The sequence below is a fragment of the Humulus lupulus genome, chromosome 2 (assembly GCF_963169125.1).
Source record: "Humulus lupulus chromosome 2, drHumLupu1.1, whole genome shotgun sequence".
Classification (NCBI taxonomy): Eukaryota; Viridiplantae; Streptophyta; class Magnoliopsida; order Rosales; family Cannabaceae; genus Humulus; species Humulus lupulus.
The window spans coordinates 195,655,939-195,676,380 of record NC_084794.1 but is presented as its reverse complement, the minus strand read 5'-3'; the positions used below and the strand labels follow the sequence as shown (position 1 = coordinate 195,676,380).

Genomic DNA, 20,442 nt, shown 5'->3' with positions numbered 1-20,442 from the left:
GGGGCTGCACTACTGCTGGTACCTCCAGCTGTATCACTGTCGGTACTACGATCTGTGGATTCCCTGCTGGAACCTGTTGCTATCTCAAGAGGTGAATCTCTTCTTCCTACCTCTGTAATCTAGCTTGCATGTCAACAAGCACCTGTTGCCAGTTTTTTGGAACTGGAGGTGGGGCCTAGCCCTAGTCATTCCCTTCCCTGGCATGTAACTCTTGGTCAGCTAACCTCTCGGACCTTTGAGGATTCGTACTAATATCTACCCACTCTGCAGTAAACAAATTGCTCGTTAGGTAAGTAATAGCCATAGTTCTTGCCACCTGATGGTCCAAGATCAAACAGACAAACAAATGTAATGCTAATAAGCAAGCCAACACATAATATATTCATTCATGGTGCTAATAAGCACTTCCTAATATTCATCAGCAAATAACAATGCTAACTAGAATTCATGACATTCATAAACAATTAACGATGCACATAAAACATATTCAGACATTTACACGTGTATAACAATGCTAATAAGCATGTTCTTTAATCCCTGCCAGTATTAACAGTGCTAATAAGCATTTCCTGGCCTATATGCAAATAATAATGCTAATAAGTTTATCTTGACCTACATGTCCACATAATAATGCTAATATGCGATTCATTTGCAATCACAAGTAGTAGCAATGCTAATAAGCACGTTCTTTATCATTCATGCAACAATAAAGGGCCAGGCCCTATCAGATTATCTCATGCTTCCTAAACAGGCACACAGATAAGGCATTTATATCATATTTAAAATGTTAAACACATAACCACATAATAGTTACCAAACCCTGAGTCAAGCTTGTTTTTAGTGGCGAGTGTACATGCTCGTCTAGTCTTCAGGAACCCTTAAACCTAGCTCTAATACCAAGTTGTAACGTCCTCCTGATCCAGGACCGTTACACTGGGTATTTTAAATAGTGTCAGACTTGCTAATCAAGTATTTTGGTTATAAACGTGTAGCTAAGGTTAATGTCAAGGGTTTGGGTTAAAAAAATTGGTCACGCGAACTGTTCATTTTTAATTTAAAAGTTTCATTCATATATGGGATCCCAAAATATTACAACAAACATTTAAAAGGGTGTATATACATAAAAAGTTACAACTGGCCAACCTAAGTGGAAAAATTAAGGCTACAACCCTAGTTCCTTTGAGATATCCTCGGCCGTGGTGGACGAGCAGCCGGATGTGTACACGCCACCATCGAAGCTCTCCAACTCAAGGCTGGTCAAGCTTTCATTTTCCCTTACCTGCACCACGAAGCATCTGTGAGCCAAGGCTCAACAAGAAAACTAAAACATGTGCATGAACAGAGAATACAGATTTACAAATACTTATCTAGTATGTCCAGCAGTAATAACCTACTCATAAAGGGGTATAGTTACAAATAAATGGTCATTGGACCACTCTGGGGCTGCTGCCCTGAGTAGTTGACCATAAAGTCAACCCCGGGGCCCTATGCCCTAGCTATGTGACCATAGAGTCACCTGGGGCCCTCGCCCTTAATTATGGGTAACTAGCCATAGAGCTAGCCAAACACTTTTGTTTTCCATTGAACATTGGGTCGGACAACGTAATAGTACGTTGCTGATTTGGGCCTAAGCCTTTCGACCAGCGCGTAGCACGCTATTGTTGTCCTTGACTAATAAGTCAAGCCCTGAACCAGATATTCAAATACAGATACAAAAATAGATATAGATAGGCACACTTCAACAATACAAGCATGCATACATACTAGTCATAATATATCATCAAGAAATTGCAAACATAGTAATAACCATGCTCCTTAACGGTCCAAGCCCTAGCTACACAAACCATGCAAACAGTCATGTAACACTTATTTAGATAATGAATATTCAAGTATTTTCAATCAACTAGCAAAACAATAACTTAAACATAATCATTCTCAGGGGCCCAAGACATATTCATAACTATTATTAACAGTCAAGCCAAGCCCTAATCACATATGTCACCTATTGGGTGTAGTTTTCTTACCTCAGGTCCGAGTATAGCGTAAAATAAGCACAACCCTCGAGCACGATCCTGGTTCTGAGCCCCTAGCGATAACCTAGTCACAACCATAATATAGGATTCCATCAATAATGAGAAAATAGAGGCTTCCGGACCGAGTCCTAGCTGTCGGGACCTCGAATTCTACTAAACTGGGTAGTAGAATCGATCACGTGCCCTTAGGGTTGAGTTCCGACACTCAAAACCCTCCCAGGGATCAAAACCCCTTAAGCGTCGCGACCTTCACCGCAGCCCACCCAAGTCAGAGGCCTCTGCCTCCCTTCTCACTGGACACGCACTGCGGCGCGCCTTTGCGTCAGACACCTTCCTTCGGCCCTGGGTTCATGAGGGTCGCAGCACCCCAAGAACAAGGTCGCGGCCCACCCCCATGAACTCATAATTTCTCTGGTTTTTCTGCAGCCAACTCAATCAAAATCATCCCAATTCAATTCTAAAACTATAATTTAATCCCCATAACAACTTTAATTTCTTCCCAGCGACAAAACCAACCTAAAAACTAGATTTAAAACCCATCAAAACTCAAGTTCACAACCTTGAGCAACAAGATTCAAGAACATCCAAACTAACACATGAATTCAGTGGAAAACAGAGTCTAAAGTTTACCATAATTATGATTTAAGCCCTCCTAATTGTTGCTAAACCGATTCCCAAGTTTAGGCCAACAATTTCCCCACGCTTTCAGCCAAGAATTCACCTTAGTTCCCAAACAATTCACTTAGAGAAAATTGAGAGAGAATGAGAGAGAAAGAGAGAGTCGGTTAGGGTGAGCTGAGTGTTTTTTTGTGTTTATGTTTATTTCTTAAGGCTTAAGTAATCTTAAGCTAATCCCGAGGCTTGGGGTGCCAAAAACATCCTCAAGGGAAAAATGGTTAAAATCCCCGATATCCCCTCCTAATCTCACTAACTCCAAATATATTTTCGATTATTCATCCCCATTACCCGATAACCCGATACTGAGCTTGTTACCCAAAATACCCCTTGACTCACCCTGAGTCAGGTATTAGGTCTTGTTGTGACTTTCCCGCTAACTTGTTCCCTAGGATTGTCTCATGCCGAGTAACCCAAATAAACCCACATAATAATGTGGTCTCTCACATATATGCACATATATACAATTATGCCCACAATAGACCAAATTATGAAAATTTCCATTCTAGTAAGAAACGAGCCCACATGTATACTTAATAGTCCTAAACATGCATATCTAGTTGCATTATCATATAACTCACATAATCATACACAAATATATCATATAAACATATAATTCCATATATTGCCATCCTGTCCCCCTAATCAAGGCCTTAAGCCATATTAGGTAATTTGGGACATTACACGCATACTACTCCTTATTCTTTACATTCAGGCACTACAAAAATGTACCAAGATTTGAAGATGCTATATTGGCAACATGGGATGAAGAAGGGCATAGTTGAATATGTCACAAGGTGCCTCACGTGCTAGCAAGTTAAAGCAGAGAACCAAAGACCGTCTAGTTTGTAACAACCGTTAAACATTCCATAATGGAAGTGGGAATATATTGCTATGGACTTTGTGGTGGGAATACCTAAGACCACAAAGCAACATGATTCGGTCTGGGTGATCATTGATAGTTCACGAAATCGACACATTTTGTACCTATCAGAATAGTATTTATAGCAGAACAATATGCAGAGCTATATGTGCAAGAGATTGTGAGACTTCATGGTGTACCAAAGTCAATCGTTTCAGACAGAGACCTGAAATTCATGTGTAGGTTCTGGAAAGGATTACAGAAAGCGATGGGTACTAAGTTGAAATTCAGTACAGCATTCCACCCCTACACAGATGGGCAGACAGAGAGGACAATACAGATTATGGAAGACTTGCTTAGGGCATGCGTGTTAGACTTCGGTGGATCGTGGAGCAAGTACCTTTCACTGATAGAGTTCTCGTATAATAATAGTTATCAAGTGACTATTGGAGTAGCAAAATACGAGATGCTCTATAGATGAAAATGTAGGTCGCCAATTCATTGGGATGAGATGGGTGAAAGTAAGTGTTTATGCCCGGAGACAGTACGAGAAACGAATGAAGCTATTGCCAAAATAAGAGCGCACATGATTGCCTCACAGGATCGACAAAAGAGTTATGTTGATCCTAAGCATAAGCACGTTGATTTCCAAGTAGGAAATCATGTATTTCTACGTGTTTCGCCTATAAAAGTAATTAAGAAATTTGGCAAGAAAGGAAAGTTAAGTCCTCGATTTGTTGGACCATTCGAGACTATAGAGGATCGGGGAAGTGGCTTATAGGTTAGTCATGCCTCCAGTTTGTCAGGAGTGCACAACATTTTTCATGTGTCCATGTTATGCAAGCATGTTTCAGAACCATCTCACATTCTTAGTTACGAGGCGTTGGATATGCAACCAGACCTATCATATGAAGAGAAGTTGGTAAAGATTCTTGAGAAGAAGGAAAAAGCATTAAGGAATAAGATGATCGGGTTAGTCAAAGTCCTTTGGAAAAATGATTCTACCGAAGACGCAACATGGGAGTTGGAAACCGATATGAGTGAGCAGTACCCAGAATTGCTCAAGTAAATTTCGAGGATGAAATTTCTTTTTAGGAGGGGATAGTTGTAATATACGCTTTTACTAGTGAGGGTATTATGATAAATTGTATGACATTATGTGTTTAATTATGTGAATTATGATATGCATGATTTATGATGTATGTTTATTTATGTATTCTGTCACGCAATCCACACACATTAGTTTCTTCAAGTGTTAGGGGCCAAGGTGTAATAGAAGTTGTATTTGGGGTTCAAATAGATTTATGGGTTTTATGATAGAAAGTGTAATTATCAAAACTTAAAGCTATTATTTTTTATGGAAATTACAATAAGGGTCTTAAGTGATTATTAAGAATAAATTTGAGGCTGGGGATAGAAAGTTCATTTGGTTTTTACATGAATTAAGTCAGATTAAATAATTAGGTAAAAAGTGAAATAGATTTAGATGTCATATTTTTCTTCAGACTCTGGTTTTACAATAGGCTAAAGGGGAACTAGCAAAGAACAATCTCTATATTGATAAATGTGTTGTGATAGGCGTCATAGAACTGAGTCTTGTGGCTGGATTTTATCTGTAAGTATTCAAACCTTTACTGTTTAAAGCTTTGTAAATATAAGTTTTTGGAAGGTCTAATACTGTTGTTATTTTTGGTTGATGAATGTTTAATATAGGTTTAGGGATGTTAATATCTGGATTCATGGGGTTAGAAACATGTTAGGATACATGTTTTGGGGGTTTGGGTTCAAGATTTTACAATTAAGTTCGATTTTTAGGTTTAGAAATCGCACTGCGATCTCTAAAAAATAGAGGCCTAGCGCAACCGTGCCCAGCCCTGGCGCGACCGCACTTCTCAGCTAGATTGGCCTGGCGCTCTGTGAGCGTGACCGCGCCAGTTTCTAATAAGTTGATGATTTTTTAGGACTTTTTATGTACTTTTGGATATAAGTTGGTAATTGTGGGGACTATATGCAGAGGGGTTTTTAAAGACTTTCTTAAGTATTATGGTGATGAATTAGTGTTAAAAATAATTTTAGTGGGTTTAATTATGGTTTTTTTTGGTTGAGGGTTTTAAAGCCTTAATGTTATATGTTATGTTTAGGCTTGCCGAGGAAACTTGAAGAGACGCGTTAGGGTGTGTGGATCCCTGCTGCATTTGAGGTAAGAAGAGTGGACACCTGCACGCAGGGTGTACGCTTGACGTACTCTATGGTAGAAATTGTTTCATTAGATATGTTTATGTTAATGCATTATTTTACTTGTGAATGTTTATGTCTATTGAGCACATTTGAACTTATAGTTGCGTATTGTGTATGTGTATGTGATTACTGTTTGGCATGCTTACGTTTAAAATGCATGTCTCCGTTACAAAAATGCATGCTTATGTTATATTGAAATTTCATGCTTACGTTATACGATACTTGTCCATCTCAATTTGGACTACGTTTTATTTTTTATGAGTTATGATTTATGTTATATTATTGATATTTTTATTTGATTTAAGTTACCGATTAAGGTTATCGAGTTGTGTCCTACACAGCTCTTCTTGTGGGGATTTGGCTCATGGGTACTCTGTGCTGCAGGTAAAGGCAAAGGTGTGGATACTACGCAATAAGTTGGAGAGCTTTGGCAGAGAGTGTACATGTCAAGGATTTAACGATCATAGGGGATCAGGCCTACATTGGAAATTTACTAAGTATTCATTTTAGAATGATATTTTAGATTTATGGATTGGGTTTTAATTTGTTCATTTTATTTTATTTATGAAAACTACAAAACTACGAAGTTTCATTCTTTTTAACGTTTGAATGGTGTTATTGAACGATTTTATAAATAAAAGAGTATTTTTATTTTAAACTTTGATTATGTTAATATTCAAGTTAATGCTTTAATTATTTTTGACTTGTTTCTTCAAGATGAGCCTAGGAGATTCAATGGAGGCTCTTCCTTTCCTTAGAGAGAGAGGGAGAACGAAATTTTGAGAGGAAATGGAGAGAAAAATTATCTGATTTTTGTGATTGGAATGAAAGAGAGAGAGAGAGAGAGAAAAGACATAAGAAGAAGGGAAATTAGTAGAAGAAAGGCTTTTGAGTTTTCAAGTATAACTTGGGGGTTAAGAAAATGTGTGTAATGATTACACAATTAAATAAATAAAAAATAATACAATAGACTCTTCAATTCTCTTGTGGCCGCCCCTATGGAAATACCAAAATGCCCTCCCATTTTTTTCTCTCCAAGCCAAGCTTTTAAGCACAAGTCCCTTTTTTGTAATTTCCATTTTATTTTTAAGTTTTCCTACTAATACATAGTTTTTGGAAAAATTAATCCTAATAAAAATTGGTGACCATATTTTATTAATATTATCACACTTATAGATAATTTTTTATGCCCACTATTTAATTCAAAATTATTTATTTTGTCCTAATCACATACTTAGGAAAATTTTGGCATTTTACTCAAAATGCCGTTGAAATTGGAAATTTCCATAAAATTTCATTTCCATTTTCATTTTCAAGCTTAATAATAGTTTTTGCTCAGTTTTCTTAATTTTCCATAATTGTTTTATCACAGTTTATTTTATCCAAGATTTTTACCCGTTAAGGTGTTTTGACCCAGTACGAGATCGAAGGTTTTGGTTTAATCGAAAAACCAATCTTATCACATAATGTCTAATACTTAAGAACATAACATTCATACAAAACATACAATATCCCTTACAAGTATTCACGTACTTGGAAATATAAGATCTCTCAAGAATTAAAATCCTTGCAACCAAATTCTACCTGGTGCCTGAAACATGAGGCGTTACAATACCTACAATTTATACAAGTTTCATCCCCGAAACTTAAAATAATTGCGGGTATAACTCTTTCATCTGCTCCTTGAGTTCCTCGACTGCTTCTTCTACTTCGTGGTTACTCAAATGTACATTGACTAAGGGTATGGTCTTATTATGTAACACCTTATCTTTTTTATCCAAAATTATAATCGCCTTTCTTTATAACACAGTTTTGGATCTACATCTAGTTGCTTGTAATTGAGTACACGAATAAGGTCTTCCATGTATTTCCTTAACATCGATACATGGAATACGTCTTGCACCCGAGTCAAAGCGGGTGGAAGGGCTAATCGGTAGGCTACTTCTCCAATTCTCTCCAGTATTTCGAAAGGTCCTACGAACCTCAGACTTAATTTCCCTTTCTTTCCAAACTGCAAGGCTCCTCTCAAAGGAGCTCCCTTCATGAATACTTTATCTTCGATCTCAAACATTAGAGGTCTCTTGTGTCGATCTGCATATTTGCAATGTCGGTCAACCGAGGTCTGTAATCTTTCTTGTGTATTCTTGATGTCCTCCGTAACCCTATCAACCTTGTTCGATCCCAAGAATCGTCTTTCATCCACTTCGTGCCAATGAATTGGGGATCGAAAATTTCTCCTGTACAGGGCTTTGTATGGTGCTATCTTAATGGAGTCGTGGTAATTGTTTTTTATAAGTAAACTCTATCAATGGCAGCTTTGCATTCCACAATTCTGGAAAGTCGAGCACATAGGTTCTCAGCATATCTTCTAATGTCTGGATTGTCCGTTCACTTTGATCATCAGTTTTGGGGATGGGAGGCAGTACTGAACTTAAGCTGGGTCCCCAAACCTTCTTGTATCCTTCTCCAATACCAAGGTAAATCTTTCGTCCTGGTCCGATACTATAGATGCAGGTACTCCATGTAATCATATGATCTCTGCGATGTAAAAATCTTCTAGTTTATCACCAGAGTATGTAATCTTAATTGGTAGGAAGTGTGCTGATTTGGTTAGTTTATCGATAATGACCCATATGGTGTCTTTACCCTTAGGGGTCATGGGCAAGCCAGTGAAAAAGTCCATCATGACCATCTCCCATTTCAATGTGGAATCTCTAATGGTTGTAGCATCCTCGCTGGTTGTTGATGCTCTGCCATTGTTTGTTGACATGTTAGGCAATGCGCCACATATTCTGTAACTTATTTCTTCATTTTTCGGCCACCAAAAGTACTTTCTTAGATCCTAGTACATCTTCGTGGTGTCGAGGTGCATTGCAGAGGGGGCATCATGCGCTTCATAGAAGATTTTCCTTTTGATTTCCACATCATTGGGAACACAAATCCTGCCCCTTAAACCCTAGCACTCCATCTCCAATATGCGGAATCTTGGATGCATAACTTTCCTTACTTCATGATTGATTTGTTCATACCTGGGTTCCAACAACCATTGTCCATGTATTTCCTCCATAATATTTGGTTGCATCAAAAGATATGCTATCTTGCCGATAATCAATTCAAGGTCCAACATGGAGATATCAGTTTGTAGTTCTAGCAGAAGTTCTCGCACCTTCATCACGGGTGCCATCGACTGCTAGCTTAGTGCTTCTACCGCCTTATTGACCTTCCTCGAAAGGTATAAAATATCATAAGTGTAATCGTTAAACAATTCTAACTATAGATGCTGCCTCATTTTTAGTTCCTTCTGCGTGAAGAAATACTTTAGGCTCTTATGCTCGGTGTAGATATCGCAATGTACTCCGTATAGATAGTGCCTCCAAATATTAACACAAACACCACTGGAGCCAATTCCAAGCCGTGTGTCAGGTAGTTCTTCTTGTAATCCTTTAATTGCAGAGAGGCGTAAGCTACTACCTTGCCATTTTGCATCAGTACTGCACCTAGTCCTTGTCCTGATGCGTTGTTATAGACTGCATAACCTTCCATTCCACTTGGAACAATCAGTAGTGGGGCAATGGTAAGTCTCTATTTTAGCTCCAGAAGCTCTTCTCACACCTCTCTATTCACACGAACTTAGCATTCTTATGGGTAAGATTTGTCATTGGTGCAACCCACCTTAAAAATCCTTCACAATTCTTATGTAATATCCTGCCAACCCAAGAAAACTCCATACTTCTTGCGCATTCTTTGAAGGTTTCCATTGGTTCACTACCTCAATCTTGGAAGGTTCTACAGATATTCCGTCTCCTGACACTACATGACCCAATAAATCACTTTTCCAAGCCAGAACTCACACTTAGAGAATTGGGCATACAGTTTCTGCTCCTTCAAGCGTCAGAGAACCATCATCAAATGCACCGCATGCTCCTCTCAGTTCTTCGAGTATATCAAAATGTTGTCGATAAAAACGATGACGAATTTATCAAAAATTTCACTAAGCATTCGGTTCATGAGGTCCATGAATGTTGTCAGCACATTGGTGAGTCCAAATGACATTACCACAACCTCGTAGTGCCCATACCGTGTTTGAAACATCATCTTGGGTATGTCTAACTCCTTAACTTTGAGCTGGTGGTATCCTGACTGAAGATCTATCTTGGAGAATATCGATGCTGCCTGAAGTTGATCAAATAGATCATCAATTCTAGGAAGCAAATATCAATTTTTTATCGCTACCTTGTTAAATTCTCAATAGTCTATTCACATTCTCATGGAGCCATCTTTTTTTCTTTACGAAAATAATTGGGGCTCCCCACGGAGAATGACACGGCCTTATGAATTTCTTATCCAGCAGCTCTTGGAATTAGGTTTACAGTTCCTTAAGTTTAGTTAGTGCCATTCGATATGGAGCCTTTGAAATAGGTGTCGTTCCCAGGATCTGTTCTATCTCAAACACCCCTTCTCGATCTGGAGGAATGCCCGGAAGGTCCTCGGGAAATACCTCGTGATACTTACGTATGATCGGCACATCCATTGCTCGTAAGTTGTCCTCCTTATCCTTATTCCCAACGTGAGCTGGATATTTGATACATCTGGCCTCCAACATCTTTCTTGCCTTCTGTGAATATGGATAAATTATCCCAAAAGCATCACACACTAAGTTGCTAAATTCGGCCTCGCTATGCCCAAGAGTCTGGTGTACAAGACACCCCGATGTAAGAGCCTCACATAAGTACACAAGGCATCGCCACCTAAGGGCATTTCTATGCAAGGTCGGGTGCATGCAAGCACCCCTATGCAAGGCCAAATGCCTAAGTGCCGGCAATAGATTAAAGGCCTCGTTATGCGCAGCCAGGTGCATTTAAAACACCTGTCATGAAAGTTGGGCGCCTAAACACCGCTGAGGGACTTAAAGGCCTCACTATGCGAGGGCGTCCCTATGCAAAAGCCTAGACGCAACCTCTGGATGTAAGCTATGTGGGCCTGGGCAAACGTAAGACACCCTGATGAATGGCCAGGCACCGAGATACATGAAGGAACAAGGGCAACCTGTCGCGTGCCTCAAAGGAGCAAGGGCCTCGCATAGTGAGCCCTAACTCGCCCAGGCACCAAGATGTACCCCCGCAGTCGACAGTCACGTGCCTCGAAGAAGCAAGGGCCTTCCATAGCAAGGCCCGACTCACCAAGGCACCAAGATGCACCCTCGCAGTCACTTACTATGTGCTTTGAAGGAGCAAGGACCTCGCATCGAGAGGCCCAATTCAACCAGGCGCGAAGGTACACCCCTGATGCATGTAAGGGTGTCCGAGCCTCTCATGCCTTCATCCGCGAGCTCAGCACAAGGATTCCCAACAAATGCCTCAATATAGGGAATATGACACCTTCATTAAGGGAACCCATACTACCCCATTGAAGAACCCATAAGTTCTTCAACACTTAGTAGAAAATAGCGATACTTAGAGCAAAGGCATATTTTGAAGACCTGAGACCCACCATCATGTACGAGGTACCTGGACGAGTACGGGATGTATGAACCTGAGAAGGTTAAAGGCGTGACCCCGACATCGTATCCGTCAAGTGGTGGAGGTACGTGTTGACGGTGAAATCTCGTCAATGATATAAGGTTAGAAAACTGAGATTGTATTGCCAAAGATATCTTAGAAGAAGATTGAGAGAACTTGAAAGAGTAAATATGCAAAACTACAATGGAGTAAAATTCGTATATTGCTTAACAGCCTCAGCATACAATGAATTTTCCAACCCCTTTTCTGGAGGGGTGATGATCTATTTATACTGGAGCTATAATGGCTCCGCATACATTGTGGTCCCAGAGGACAAGATTGTACATAGGTACATTGTCATGGTAGTGGAACAGGTCGTGGTGGAGCAGAAGGTTATGGTGTCAGCCTGGCACATAGTCAGAGGTATGCATGTAGTGCTTCCACTCTCTGTACAAACTCGTACCTCCACTACTTGTAGGACATAGATGTCAAAGTCATGCCTTTGCCCTTTTCCAGGGTTGTAAATCCCATGCTTGTACATTTATCTCATGCTTAGTGGTCCCCCTTACCTAAATATCTTCTCTAGGTTTCTTTATATTTTAGTAAGTGTTGATCCACACTTCTTTTATCCCATCCTTTCCTCCAGGTACGAGGCCTGGAAATAGGCATGTACGAGGCTTGGGGATGGGTCTCACAAGGCGAGACCCTTGGTGCCTAAGCGAGTATCTAGGCGTGACTTGGGCATTCACGAGGAATGGGGATGGGTCTCACAAGGCGAGACCCTTGGTGCCTAAGTGAGTACCCATGTGTGACCCGGGCATTCACGAGGCTTAGGGATGGGTCTCACAAGGCGAGAACCTTGGTGCCTAAGTGAGAACCCATGCATGACCCAGGCATTCATGACGCTCGGGGATGGGTCTCACAAGGTTTGATGGGGTTGCATGAGGGCCACGAGACGGTGGTGGCGCGAGGCTCCTTAACGTGGTCGTACCTTGCGAGACACACACGGGCGTGGTGAGGTGTGTCTCGCTGTGTGAGGTGTTGGCGCGCATCTAGGTTGGGAGGCGCACGGGCGAGGGAAGCCTCGCATAGTGAGGCCCTTGTGGCCTTGGCAGGCGCGCGTGGGGGAAGGTCAGCCTCGCATAGCGAGGCCCTTGTGGCCTGGCAGGCGCATGCGGGGGAAGGGAAGCCTCGCATAGCAAGGCCCTTGTGGCCTTGGCAAACGCGCGCGGGGGAAGGGCAGCCTCGCATAGCGAGGCCCTTGTGGCCTTGGCAGGTGTGCGCGGGTGAAGGGCAGCCTTGCATAGCGAGGCCCTTGGGTCCTTCTGGGCATTTTTGCTAAGGCCTCCTATGAGACATGTACCTTGCGTGGGGCGAGATATTGGGCAGATTTGTTTTCCCGAGGCTAATGAGGGTAACCCTCAATTTTTCTCTTGAGTGTTGCCTATGGCTCTGGTAAATTTTTGGCATTCACACTTGCCCTCCAGTCTATTAGGAAGTCTTTAGGCTTCCTAGTAGACTCATAATAAGGCTACACTCACTATGCTCTGGTGGTATTGCTGGGTGATCCGTTTCCGTTGGTACTTTGATTACTTGTAAGGATATGTTGACCCCTTGGGTTCCTGCTATCCTTTTATGTATTTTAGTGCGCGCTTATTATTTCTTGCGAGAAGCGTCCTTCTCGTCATTAGGCATAGTACTATTTTTGCAAGCGTCTTCTTCGAGACCCTTTTTGCAAGCATCTTCTGTGAGACCCTTTTTGCAAGCATCTTATGTGAGACCTTTTTCACAAGCGTCTTCTTGGAGACCCTTTTTGCAAGTTTCTTCTTTGAGACCCTTTTCACAAGCGTCTTCTATGAGACCCTTTTTGCAAGTGTCTTCTTTGAGACCCTTTCTACAAGTGTTTACTTTGAGACCATTTTTCAAGCGTCTACCTTGAGACCCTTTTACGATTTTTTGAGGTGATCCACCCTCGGATTGGGACTTTTATCGCTAGATGGTCGCCGTCCAATTTTAACCTTGGTCAGTGACCCCTTCTATATAGAATCTTCAGACGTATTGGTAGCAGTGCGACTGGAGGAAGGTTCACTTTCGTCAAAATGCAAGTTCTTATGGCCATCTTCCACACGTATGTACTTCTGTGCTCTTTCGAAGAAATCATCTAAATTCAAAACTTCTCTTTTGAGCATGTGTAACGCCCTGGATAGCCAAGATCGCTACACTGTGTACTTATAGAAGTGCAAGACTTGCTAATCAAGTCAACATTTTAAAAACATGTCATTAAACATGTAAGAGCTAGGGTTAAAAGGTTTTGGTCTCAAAAGACTCATCTTATATAATTAAACGGTTACATATACAGGATCCCAAAAGAAACAGAGTTTAAAAGTTAATTTACAGAGTCCCAAAAATACATAAACAAAGGTTAGCCATACTAAGGCAAAATAGACAGTCTCTGGGTCTCGCGTCCTTGTCTAAACCTCAACCGTGGTGGCTGAGCAACTGGCTATGTACATTTCGCTTGCAGAGCTCTCCAATTAGGACTGATCCAACCTGCCCTTGCCTTTGCCTGCACCACGTAGCACCCGTGAGCCAAGGCCCAGCAAGAAAACATCATATACAACACAATCAATGACATCAAACAGTTAATTCATCAAACATGATCTCTCATCAAATAATTCACAATAGGCATGATATACTCATATTCAAGATGCAATCAATCACTTATATCACTCATATCACATAATATTCAGGGCCGACGACTTAGGCCACACCCTCTGTTTATCCCACTGACTCTAGTCCGCTTAAACCGAGCTCAGTGCATAATAAGCTGTCCTCGGCTACCAGTGGCTGAGTCGCGCCCTGTGCGCTAGTGAAACTCTTGGCACCCTTAGGTCGTTGGTTCACTAAATGGCTTGCATGGCATAATACCATCTTTTCAAGCATTTACAATAGGGAACCCTTAGTCCCATCACATATATTCAACCAGGTGCAGTGTTCTTACCTTTAATCTTTACAGTTATTGAATTACGAGCAACGCCCCTCAAGCACGATCCGTTCCCGAGCTTAAGCCTTTATCACCTAGTCACAACCAAAGTATAGGGTTCCATTAACATTCAAATATAGGTTTCCGGTTACAAAACTAACTCCCGGGAATCTGAATACCACCAAGCACGGTGGTGAAACCAATCCAGAGCATACGAGACCACATTCCCATGCCTAAAATCCTCAAAAGTTCAATTGCACAACCAATGGTTGTGGCCCTTAGAGCTTATCTGCGGCCCTAGCCTCATAACAGAGCCAAGGACCAACCTGGGCAAGGACACGCGCCGCAGCGCCCACCCTTGGCCGAGCCTCCTTGGCTCTTCTTCAACCTAGGGTCGCAGCGCTCTAGAACAGAGCCACGGCCCTTCCCTTCGTGCCCAGAAAACTCACCATTTTAAAGCTCAAAACCTCAGCCAAAACCACCCTTAATCTTCCTACTTCAACACCCAACATTACCACAACTTATTAAACAACTTATGCTACACATTTCAACAGAAATTCAGTCTAAAAACCCATAGAAATCTCACTTTCAATCCCTGAAACTTTATGAACTTAAACATCCAATTTAACCAGTCAAAAACTCAAACCCAAACCATCAATTCATGAAATAAAGCTTACCTTCTTGATAGAACTCTTCCTCTAACCAAAAATCATTTGATTCCCAATGATTTCCCAGCTCAATTCCACCTTAAACAATATTTGGACAGCACCTTAATAACCAGTTGATACACAAAGTTAAACTTCAGAAAAACACATGAATTAACCCTTACCTTAGTCTTGATTTAGTCCTGGATTATTTCTTGAGCTAAGCTTCAAAGTCCAGCTTAATTTCCCAGCTCAAAGGTCCCAAATTTCCCTCTGTTTTCCTTTGGATTTTCACTTAGCTTCTTCCCTTTGTTTTCCTTGAGGGAGAGAATAGAGCTGAGAGAAAAGAGTGAAAGTCGGTTTAGTCTTTCTACAGGTTTCCTCAAACTTGTCTTATCCGTTAAGTTAATCCCCAAAGCTTGGGGTTCCAGAACCGTCCCCGAGGGAAAAATGGTAAAATCCCCCAATATTCCCGCTTAAACATCCTAACCTCAAATATATCTCCATATATTTATTTTCATAACCCAATAGTCTAAATAGCTACCCAATACCTAAAGTACCCTTGACTTATCCAAAGTCAATTATTAAATCCCGTTGTGACTTTCCCCGCTAATTAGCCCTAGGATCGCCTCGAGTCGTGCTCTGCAAAGATACCCACATAATAATGTGGTTCTCACATTTATCACATATATATATATCATATTATCATCAATTATCATACAAACATTATTAATCATATAATTACACATTTAAATCACAATTAATCCATTAATGCCCTCCTGGCACACTAATCAAGGCCCTTAAGCCTTATTAGCGAATTTGGGTCGTTACAGTATGCTACCCCATAATTTGCTTCCTGGATGAACTCCGGCTGTAATAGCCATCTTGAGCTCTGCTTTGGTTAAAATTCCCACCTTTGTTGCCTCCATATTGAACCTATGGATATAGTTCTTCAGACTTTAATTTTCGCCTTGCTTTATGTTAGTGAGGCTGGTAATTGGCATAACGTAATCACAGACCGCACGGCGCTGCTGAAGAAATTCGCCAGAGAATTGCTACCATGATTTGATTGTTCCCAACCTTATCCTCTTGAACAACTTGTATGCAACACCTTTAAGTGTAACAACAAAGAAATGACATTTTGCTCTACTGTTGACCCCTCTTAACCTCATCAAGTTGTTGAAATAGTCTAAGTGATACTTTGGGTCCGTAGTACCCTCATATGGAGTCATGCGAGGCTCTCTGAGGTTAGCAGAGATTTGCTTAGCCTAGATCTCCCTTGTGAAGGGTGATTCATGGTCAAATTCTTCATCATCTCTGTGCCCCCCAGGTGTGGTGATAATCTTGCCTTGAGGGTGCTGCATTTTGATTTCTAATCCCCTCCTCTTTTTGCATAAGGAGTCTTGCGGTTCTCAGGCTGATCCCTTGCCTTGGTTGTGTTCCTCAGGGGAGCCGCGGGGGGTGCGTTTCTTACTTCTGACCTCTTCCCATGGGGCTCTTTTCTTAGGCCAAGGGGCACCTCTTTTAAGGTGACTTCTGCCTCGTTCTTACAACCATCGTCTTCCCTCTGCCTTTGTTCCTGGGGACATTTCGTTGGCCTAGGTCCCCCATGGTACTTTGTCTGGGGAGTTTTACTGTGGAGAGTTGGGTTCTCCCATCGTCTGCGAGGACAGTATTTTCCCCTTTTTCACACTCCTTCTCTTTACGCTTAGGAAGGGGTATGCTTGACATTCCTGGCAGGAGGTCGTTTAAGACATCCTGCATGTTCTCTATCGTGGTTTCTAGCCTTCGAGTCTTTTTATGAAACTTGCGAATCTCATCCTTGTAGAAGCGAGTCCTTGAGCCAGAACTTACTGAGTGTACTCGGGGACTCTTGCCTGGCCTGTGCGTCAAGGGACCCGGGTCTTGGTAGCCTGAGCATGGTGCCACCGCGGATCGGGGATGTGGGCACACTGGCAGCTTTGAGTAACCTCCATTGGGCTGGACAGCCGGGGACGATGCTTCTTTCTCCTCCCCTAGGGGAGGACATTCCTCCGGCATATCACCATGCCTAGGCCGAGGTGGATCTTTCCTGGAAGCCCTCATTCGCTCTCCATTTAGGTGAACCTCAATGTCTTGTAGTTTCCGCAAGCGTTGTGAACGCCTTGGCATCTTTCTTTTCTGGAAGTGATGAAAGAATGTTGGCTTAATGCTTGTTCTTCCCACAGACGGCGCCAAACTGTTGACGGTGAAATCTCGTCAACGATATAAGGTTAGAAAACTGAGACTGTATTGCCAAAGATATCTTAGAAGAAGATTGAGAGAACTTGAAAGAGTAAATATGCAGAACTGCAATGGAGTAAAATTCGTATATTGCTTAACAGCCTCAGCATACAATGAATTTTCCAACCCCTTTTCTGGAGGGGTGATGATCTATTTATATTGGAGCTCTAATGACTCCGCATACATTGTGGTCCCAGAGAACAAGATTGTACATAGGTACATTTTCATGGTAGTGGCACAAGTCGTGGTGGAGCAGAAGGTTATGGTGTCAGTCAGGCACATAGTCAGAGGTATGCATGTAGTGCTTCCACTCTCTGTACAAACCCGTACCTCCACTACTTGTAGGACACAGATGTCAGAGTCATACCTTTGCCCTTTTTCAGGGTTGTAAATCCCATGCTTGGACATTTATCTCATGCTTAGTGGTCCCCCTTACCTAAATATCTTCTCTAGGTTTCTTTATATTTTAGTAAGTGTCGATCCACACTTCTTTTATCCCATCCTTTCCTCCAGGTACGAGGCCTGGAAATAGGCATGTGCGAGGCTTGGGGATAGGTCTCACAAGGCGAGACCCTTGATGCCTAAGTGAGTATCTAGGCGTGACTTGGGCATTCACGAGGCATGAGGATGGGTCTCACAAGGCGAGACCCTTGGTGCCTAAGTGAGTACCCATGTGTGACCCGGGCATTCACGAGACTTGGGGATGGGTCTCACAAGGCGAGAACCTTGGTGCCTAAGTGAGAACCCATGCGTGACCCGGGCATTCACGAGGCTCGGGGATGGGTCTCACAAGGTGTGATGGGGTTGCATGAGGGCCACGAGACGGTGGTGGCGCGAGGCTCCTTAACATGTCCGTACCTCGCGAGACACACACGGGCGTGGTGAGGTGTGTCTCACTGTGCGAGGCATTGGCGCGCATCTGGGTCTCAAGGCGCACGGGCGAGGGAAGCCTCGCATAGTGAGGCCCTTGTGGCCTTGGCAAGCTTGCGCGGGGGAAGGTCAGCCTCGCATAGCGAGGCCCTTGTTTTCTGGCAGGCGCGCGCGCGGGAAGGGAAGCCTTGCATAGCAAGGCCCTTGTGGCCTTGGCAGACGCGCGCGGGGGAAGGGCAGCCTCGCATAGCGAGGCCCTTGTGGCCTTGGCAGGTGTGTGCGAGTGAAAGGCAGCCTTGCATAGCGAGGCCCTTAGGTCCTTCTGGGCATTTTCGATAAGGCCTCCTATGAGAAATGTACCTCGCGTGGGGCGAGATATTGGGCAGATTTGTTTGCCCGAGGCTAATGAGGGTAACCCTCAATTTTTCTCTTGAGTGTTTCCTATGGCTCTGGTCCATTTTTGGCATTCACAGTACGAATTTGTATGAAGAGTGGCAACATTACCTACATGCCTCTTACCATGTACCAGGGCCAACACCACAACCCTCTGCACCACTACAACCTATGCCACTACTCTGACAGTGTACCTTTGTACTATCTTGTCCCTCGGGACCACTATGTATCAAGGGCCATTAAAGCTCCACTATAAATAGATCCTCACCCCTTAGACAAAGGGGTTGGAAAATTCATGGTATACAGAGACAGTTAAGCAATATACGTGTTTTCCTCCATAGTTACTATTCTATACTCTTCTTTTCAAGCTTATCATAAGTTCTGTTTACTTAGTTTTAGTAATACCCTTTGAGTTTTCTAACCTTCTATCGTTGACGAGTTCTCACCGTCAACAGTTTGGCACCGTGTGTGGGAAGAACAAGTATCAAGCCATAGTTCTTCCATCAATTTCAACAAAGAAAAATGCCAAAGCATTCCAGATGCCTACGTGAATAACAGGATGGAGATCAATTGACAGCCTTCAGGAGAGACCCTCCATCGCCAGAGAAGGGAGGTATACTGGAGGAACACCCAGACCCTAGAGAGGAGAAGGAGGCATCATCCCCGGCTGCCCACCCTAACGGAGGTCATTCAAAACCATCAGTCCCCCCCCCCTCCGTAGATGGCATTGGCACGCAGCCTGCTCCTCGACCTTCGACGGCACCGCGCCTCGACCACCAGGATCCAAGTCCTTTTATGCACAGACCAGGCAAGAGTCCTCAGGTACACTCTGTGAGTTCCAACTCAAGAACTCGTTTCAATGAGGATGAGATACGCAAGTTAAAAAAAATAACCAAAGGTTGGAAACCACATTAGAGAACATGCAAGAGGTGTTAAACGGCCTGCTGCAAGGAAAGTTGAGCATGCCTCTTCCCAAGCATAGGGAGGAAAGCATGGGGGAGGAGAAACCGTCATCCCCATGGACGATGGAAAAACCCAGCTTTCCACTAGCCATACTCCTCAGACAAATCACCGCGAAAGCCTTAGGCCAGTGAAGTACACCCAAGAGCAAAGGTGGAGGGATGACGTTGGGCATAGAAATGAAGCCTAGGTCACATTTAAGGAGACACCCCCTGACCTAAGAGAAAAACTCAATAAAAGGTTAGGTGTAAGGACAACACCCCCTAACCTAAGAGAAAAACTCAATAAATGTCAGGTGTAAGGGCAACACCCACTATGGCCCCTCCGAAGGACAAGGGGAAAGGGAAGGCCAACCCTTCAGATTTGAAGGACTCCTTAAATAGAAGGAGGCAAGAGCTAGAGACAGAGATGAGAAGTCTTTGAAGAAAAATAGTTACTACGTCTGGGGGCATATTATCGATGACGAGTTCAACTACGAGTCACCTTTCATAAGGGAGATTCAGTTCAAATGACTCCTGGCCAACTTCAAAGAGCCTCACATGCCCCTTGTGAGGGTAGTACGGATTCCAAGTACCATTTTGATGCCTTCAACGACTTGATGAACATGATAAGAATCAATAGCAGAGAAAGGTACCATTGCTTTGTCATCACACTGAAAGGGGCTGCATACAAATGGTTCAAGAGACTAAGGCCAGAAACCATCAGGTCATGGCAACAGTTCTCTGACAAATTTCTCCAGCAACACCATGCAATACGTGATTACACCATGTCGGGTACTAGCCTCGCTAACATAAAGCAAGGCAAAGGTGAAATCCTGAAGAGCTATACCCACAGGTTCAACATGGAAGAGGCTAAGGTAGGGAGCCTGACTTGAGGAGAACTCAAGATGGTAATCACAGCCAAAGTGCGCCCAGGCAGTAAGCTATGGGATAACATGCTCAAAAGAGAGGTCACTAACTTAGAAGACTTCTATGAAAGAGTACAAAAGTACATCTGCGCTGAAGATGGTCATGAGAATCTTTAG

The 20,442-nt window shown here is 42.7% G+C and overlaps 1 protein-coding gene across 1 annotated transcript; it reads left to right on the top strand.

Moving 5' to 3' along the window:
- The first annotated feature begins 4,081 nt into the window (after window positions 1-4,081).
- On the top strand, window positions 4,082-4,639 carry LOC133815051 (uncharacterized). The gene is made up of 2 exons (XM_062247939.1): window positions 4,082-4,340; window positions 4,425-4,639. The coding sequence occupies exons 1-2, from the start codon at window positions 4,082-4,084 to the stop codon at window positions 4,637-4,639; spliced, it is 474 nt and encodes a 157-aa protein (XP_062103923.1).
- The last annotated feature ends 15,803 nt before the right edge of the window (window positions 4,640-20,442 follow it).

Bases quoted from the DNA above. Each gene is read 5' to 3' on its own strand.
- LOC133815051 (XM_062247939.1), top strand. From the start codon at position 4,082: ATGGGTGAAAGTAAGTGTTTATGCCCGGAGACAGTACGAGAAACGAAT. The intron at 4,341-4,424 runs GTGGCTTATAGG...AGCATGTTTCAG, and splicing joins GACTATAGAGGATCGGGGAA to AACCATCTCACATTCTTAGT.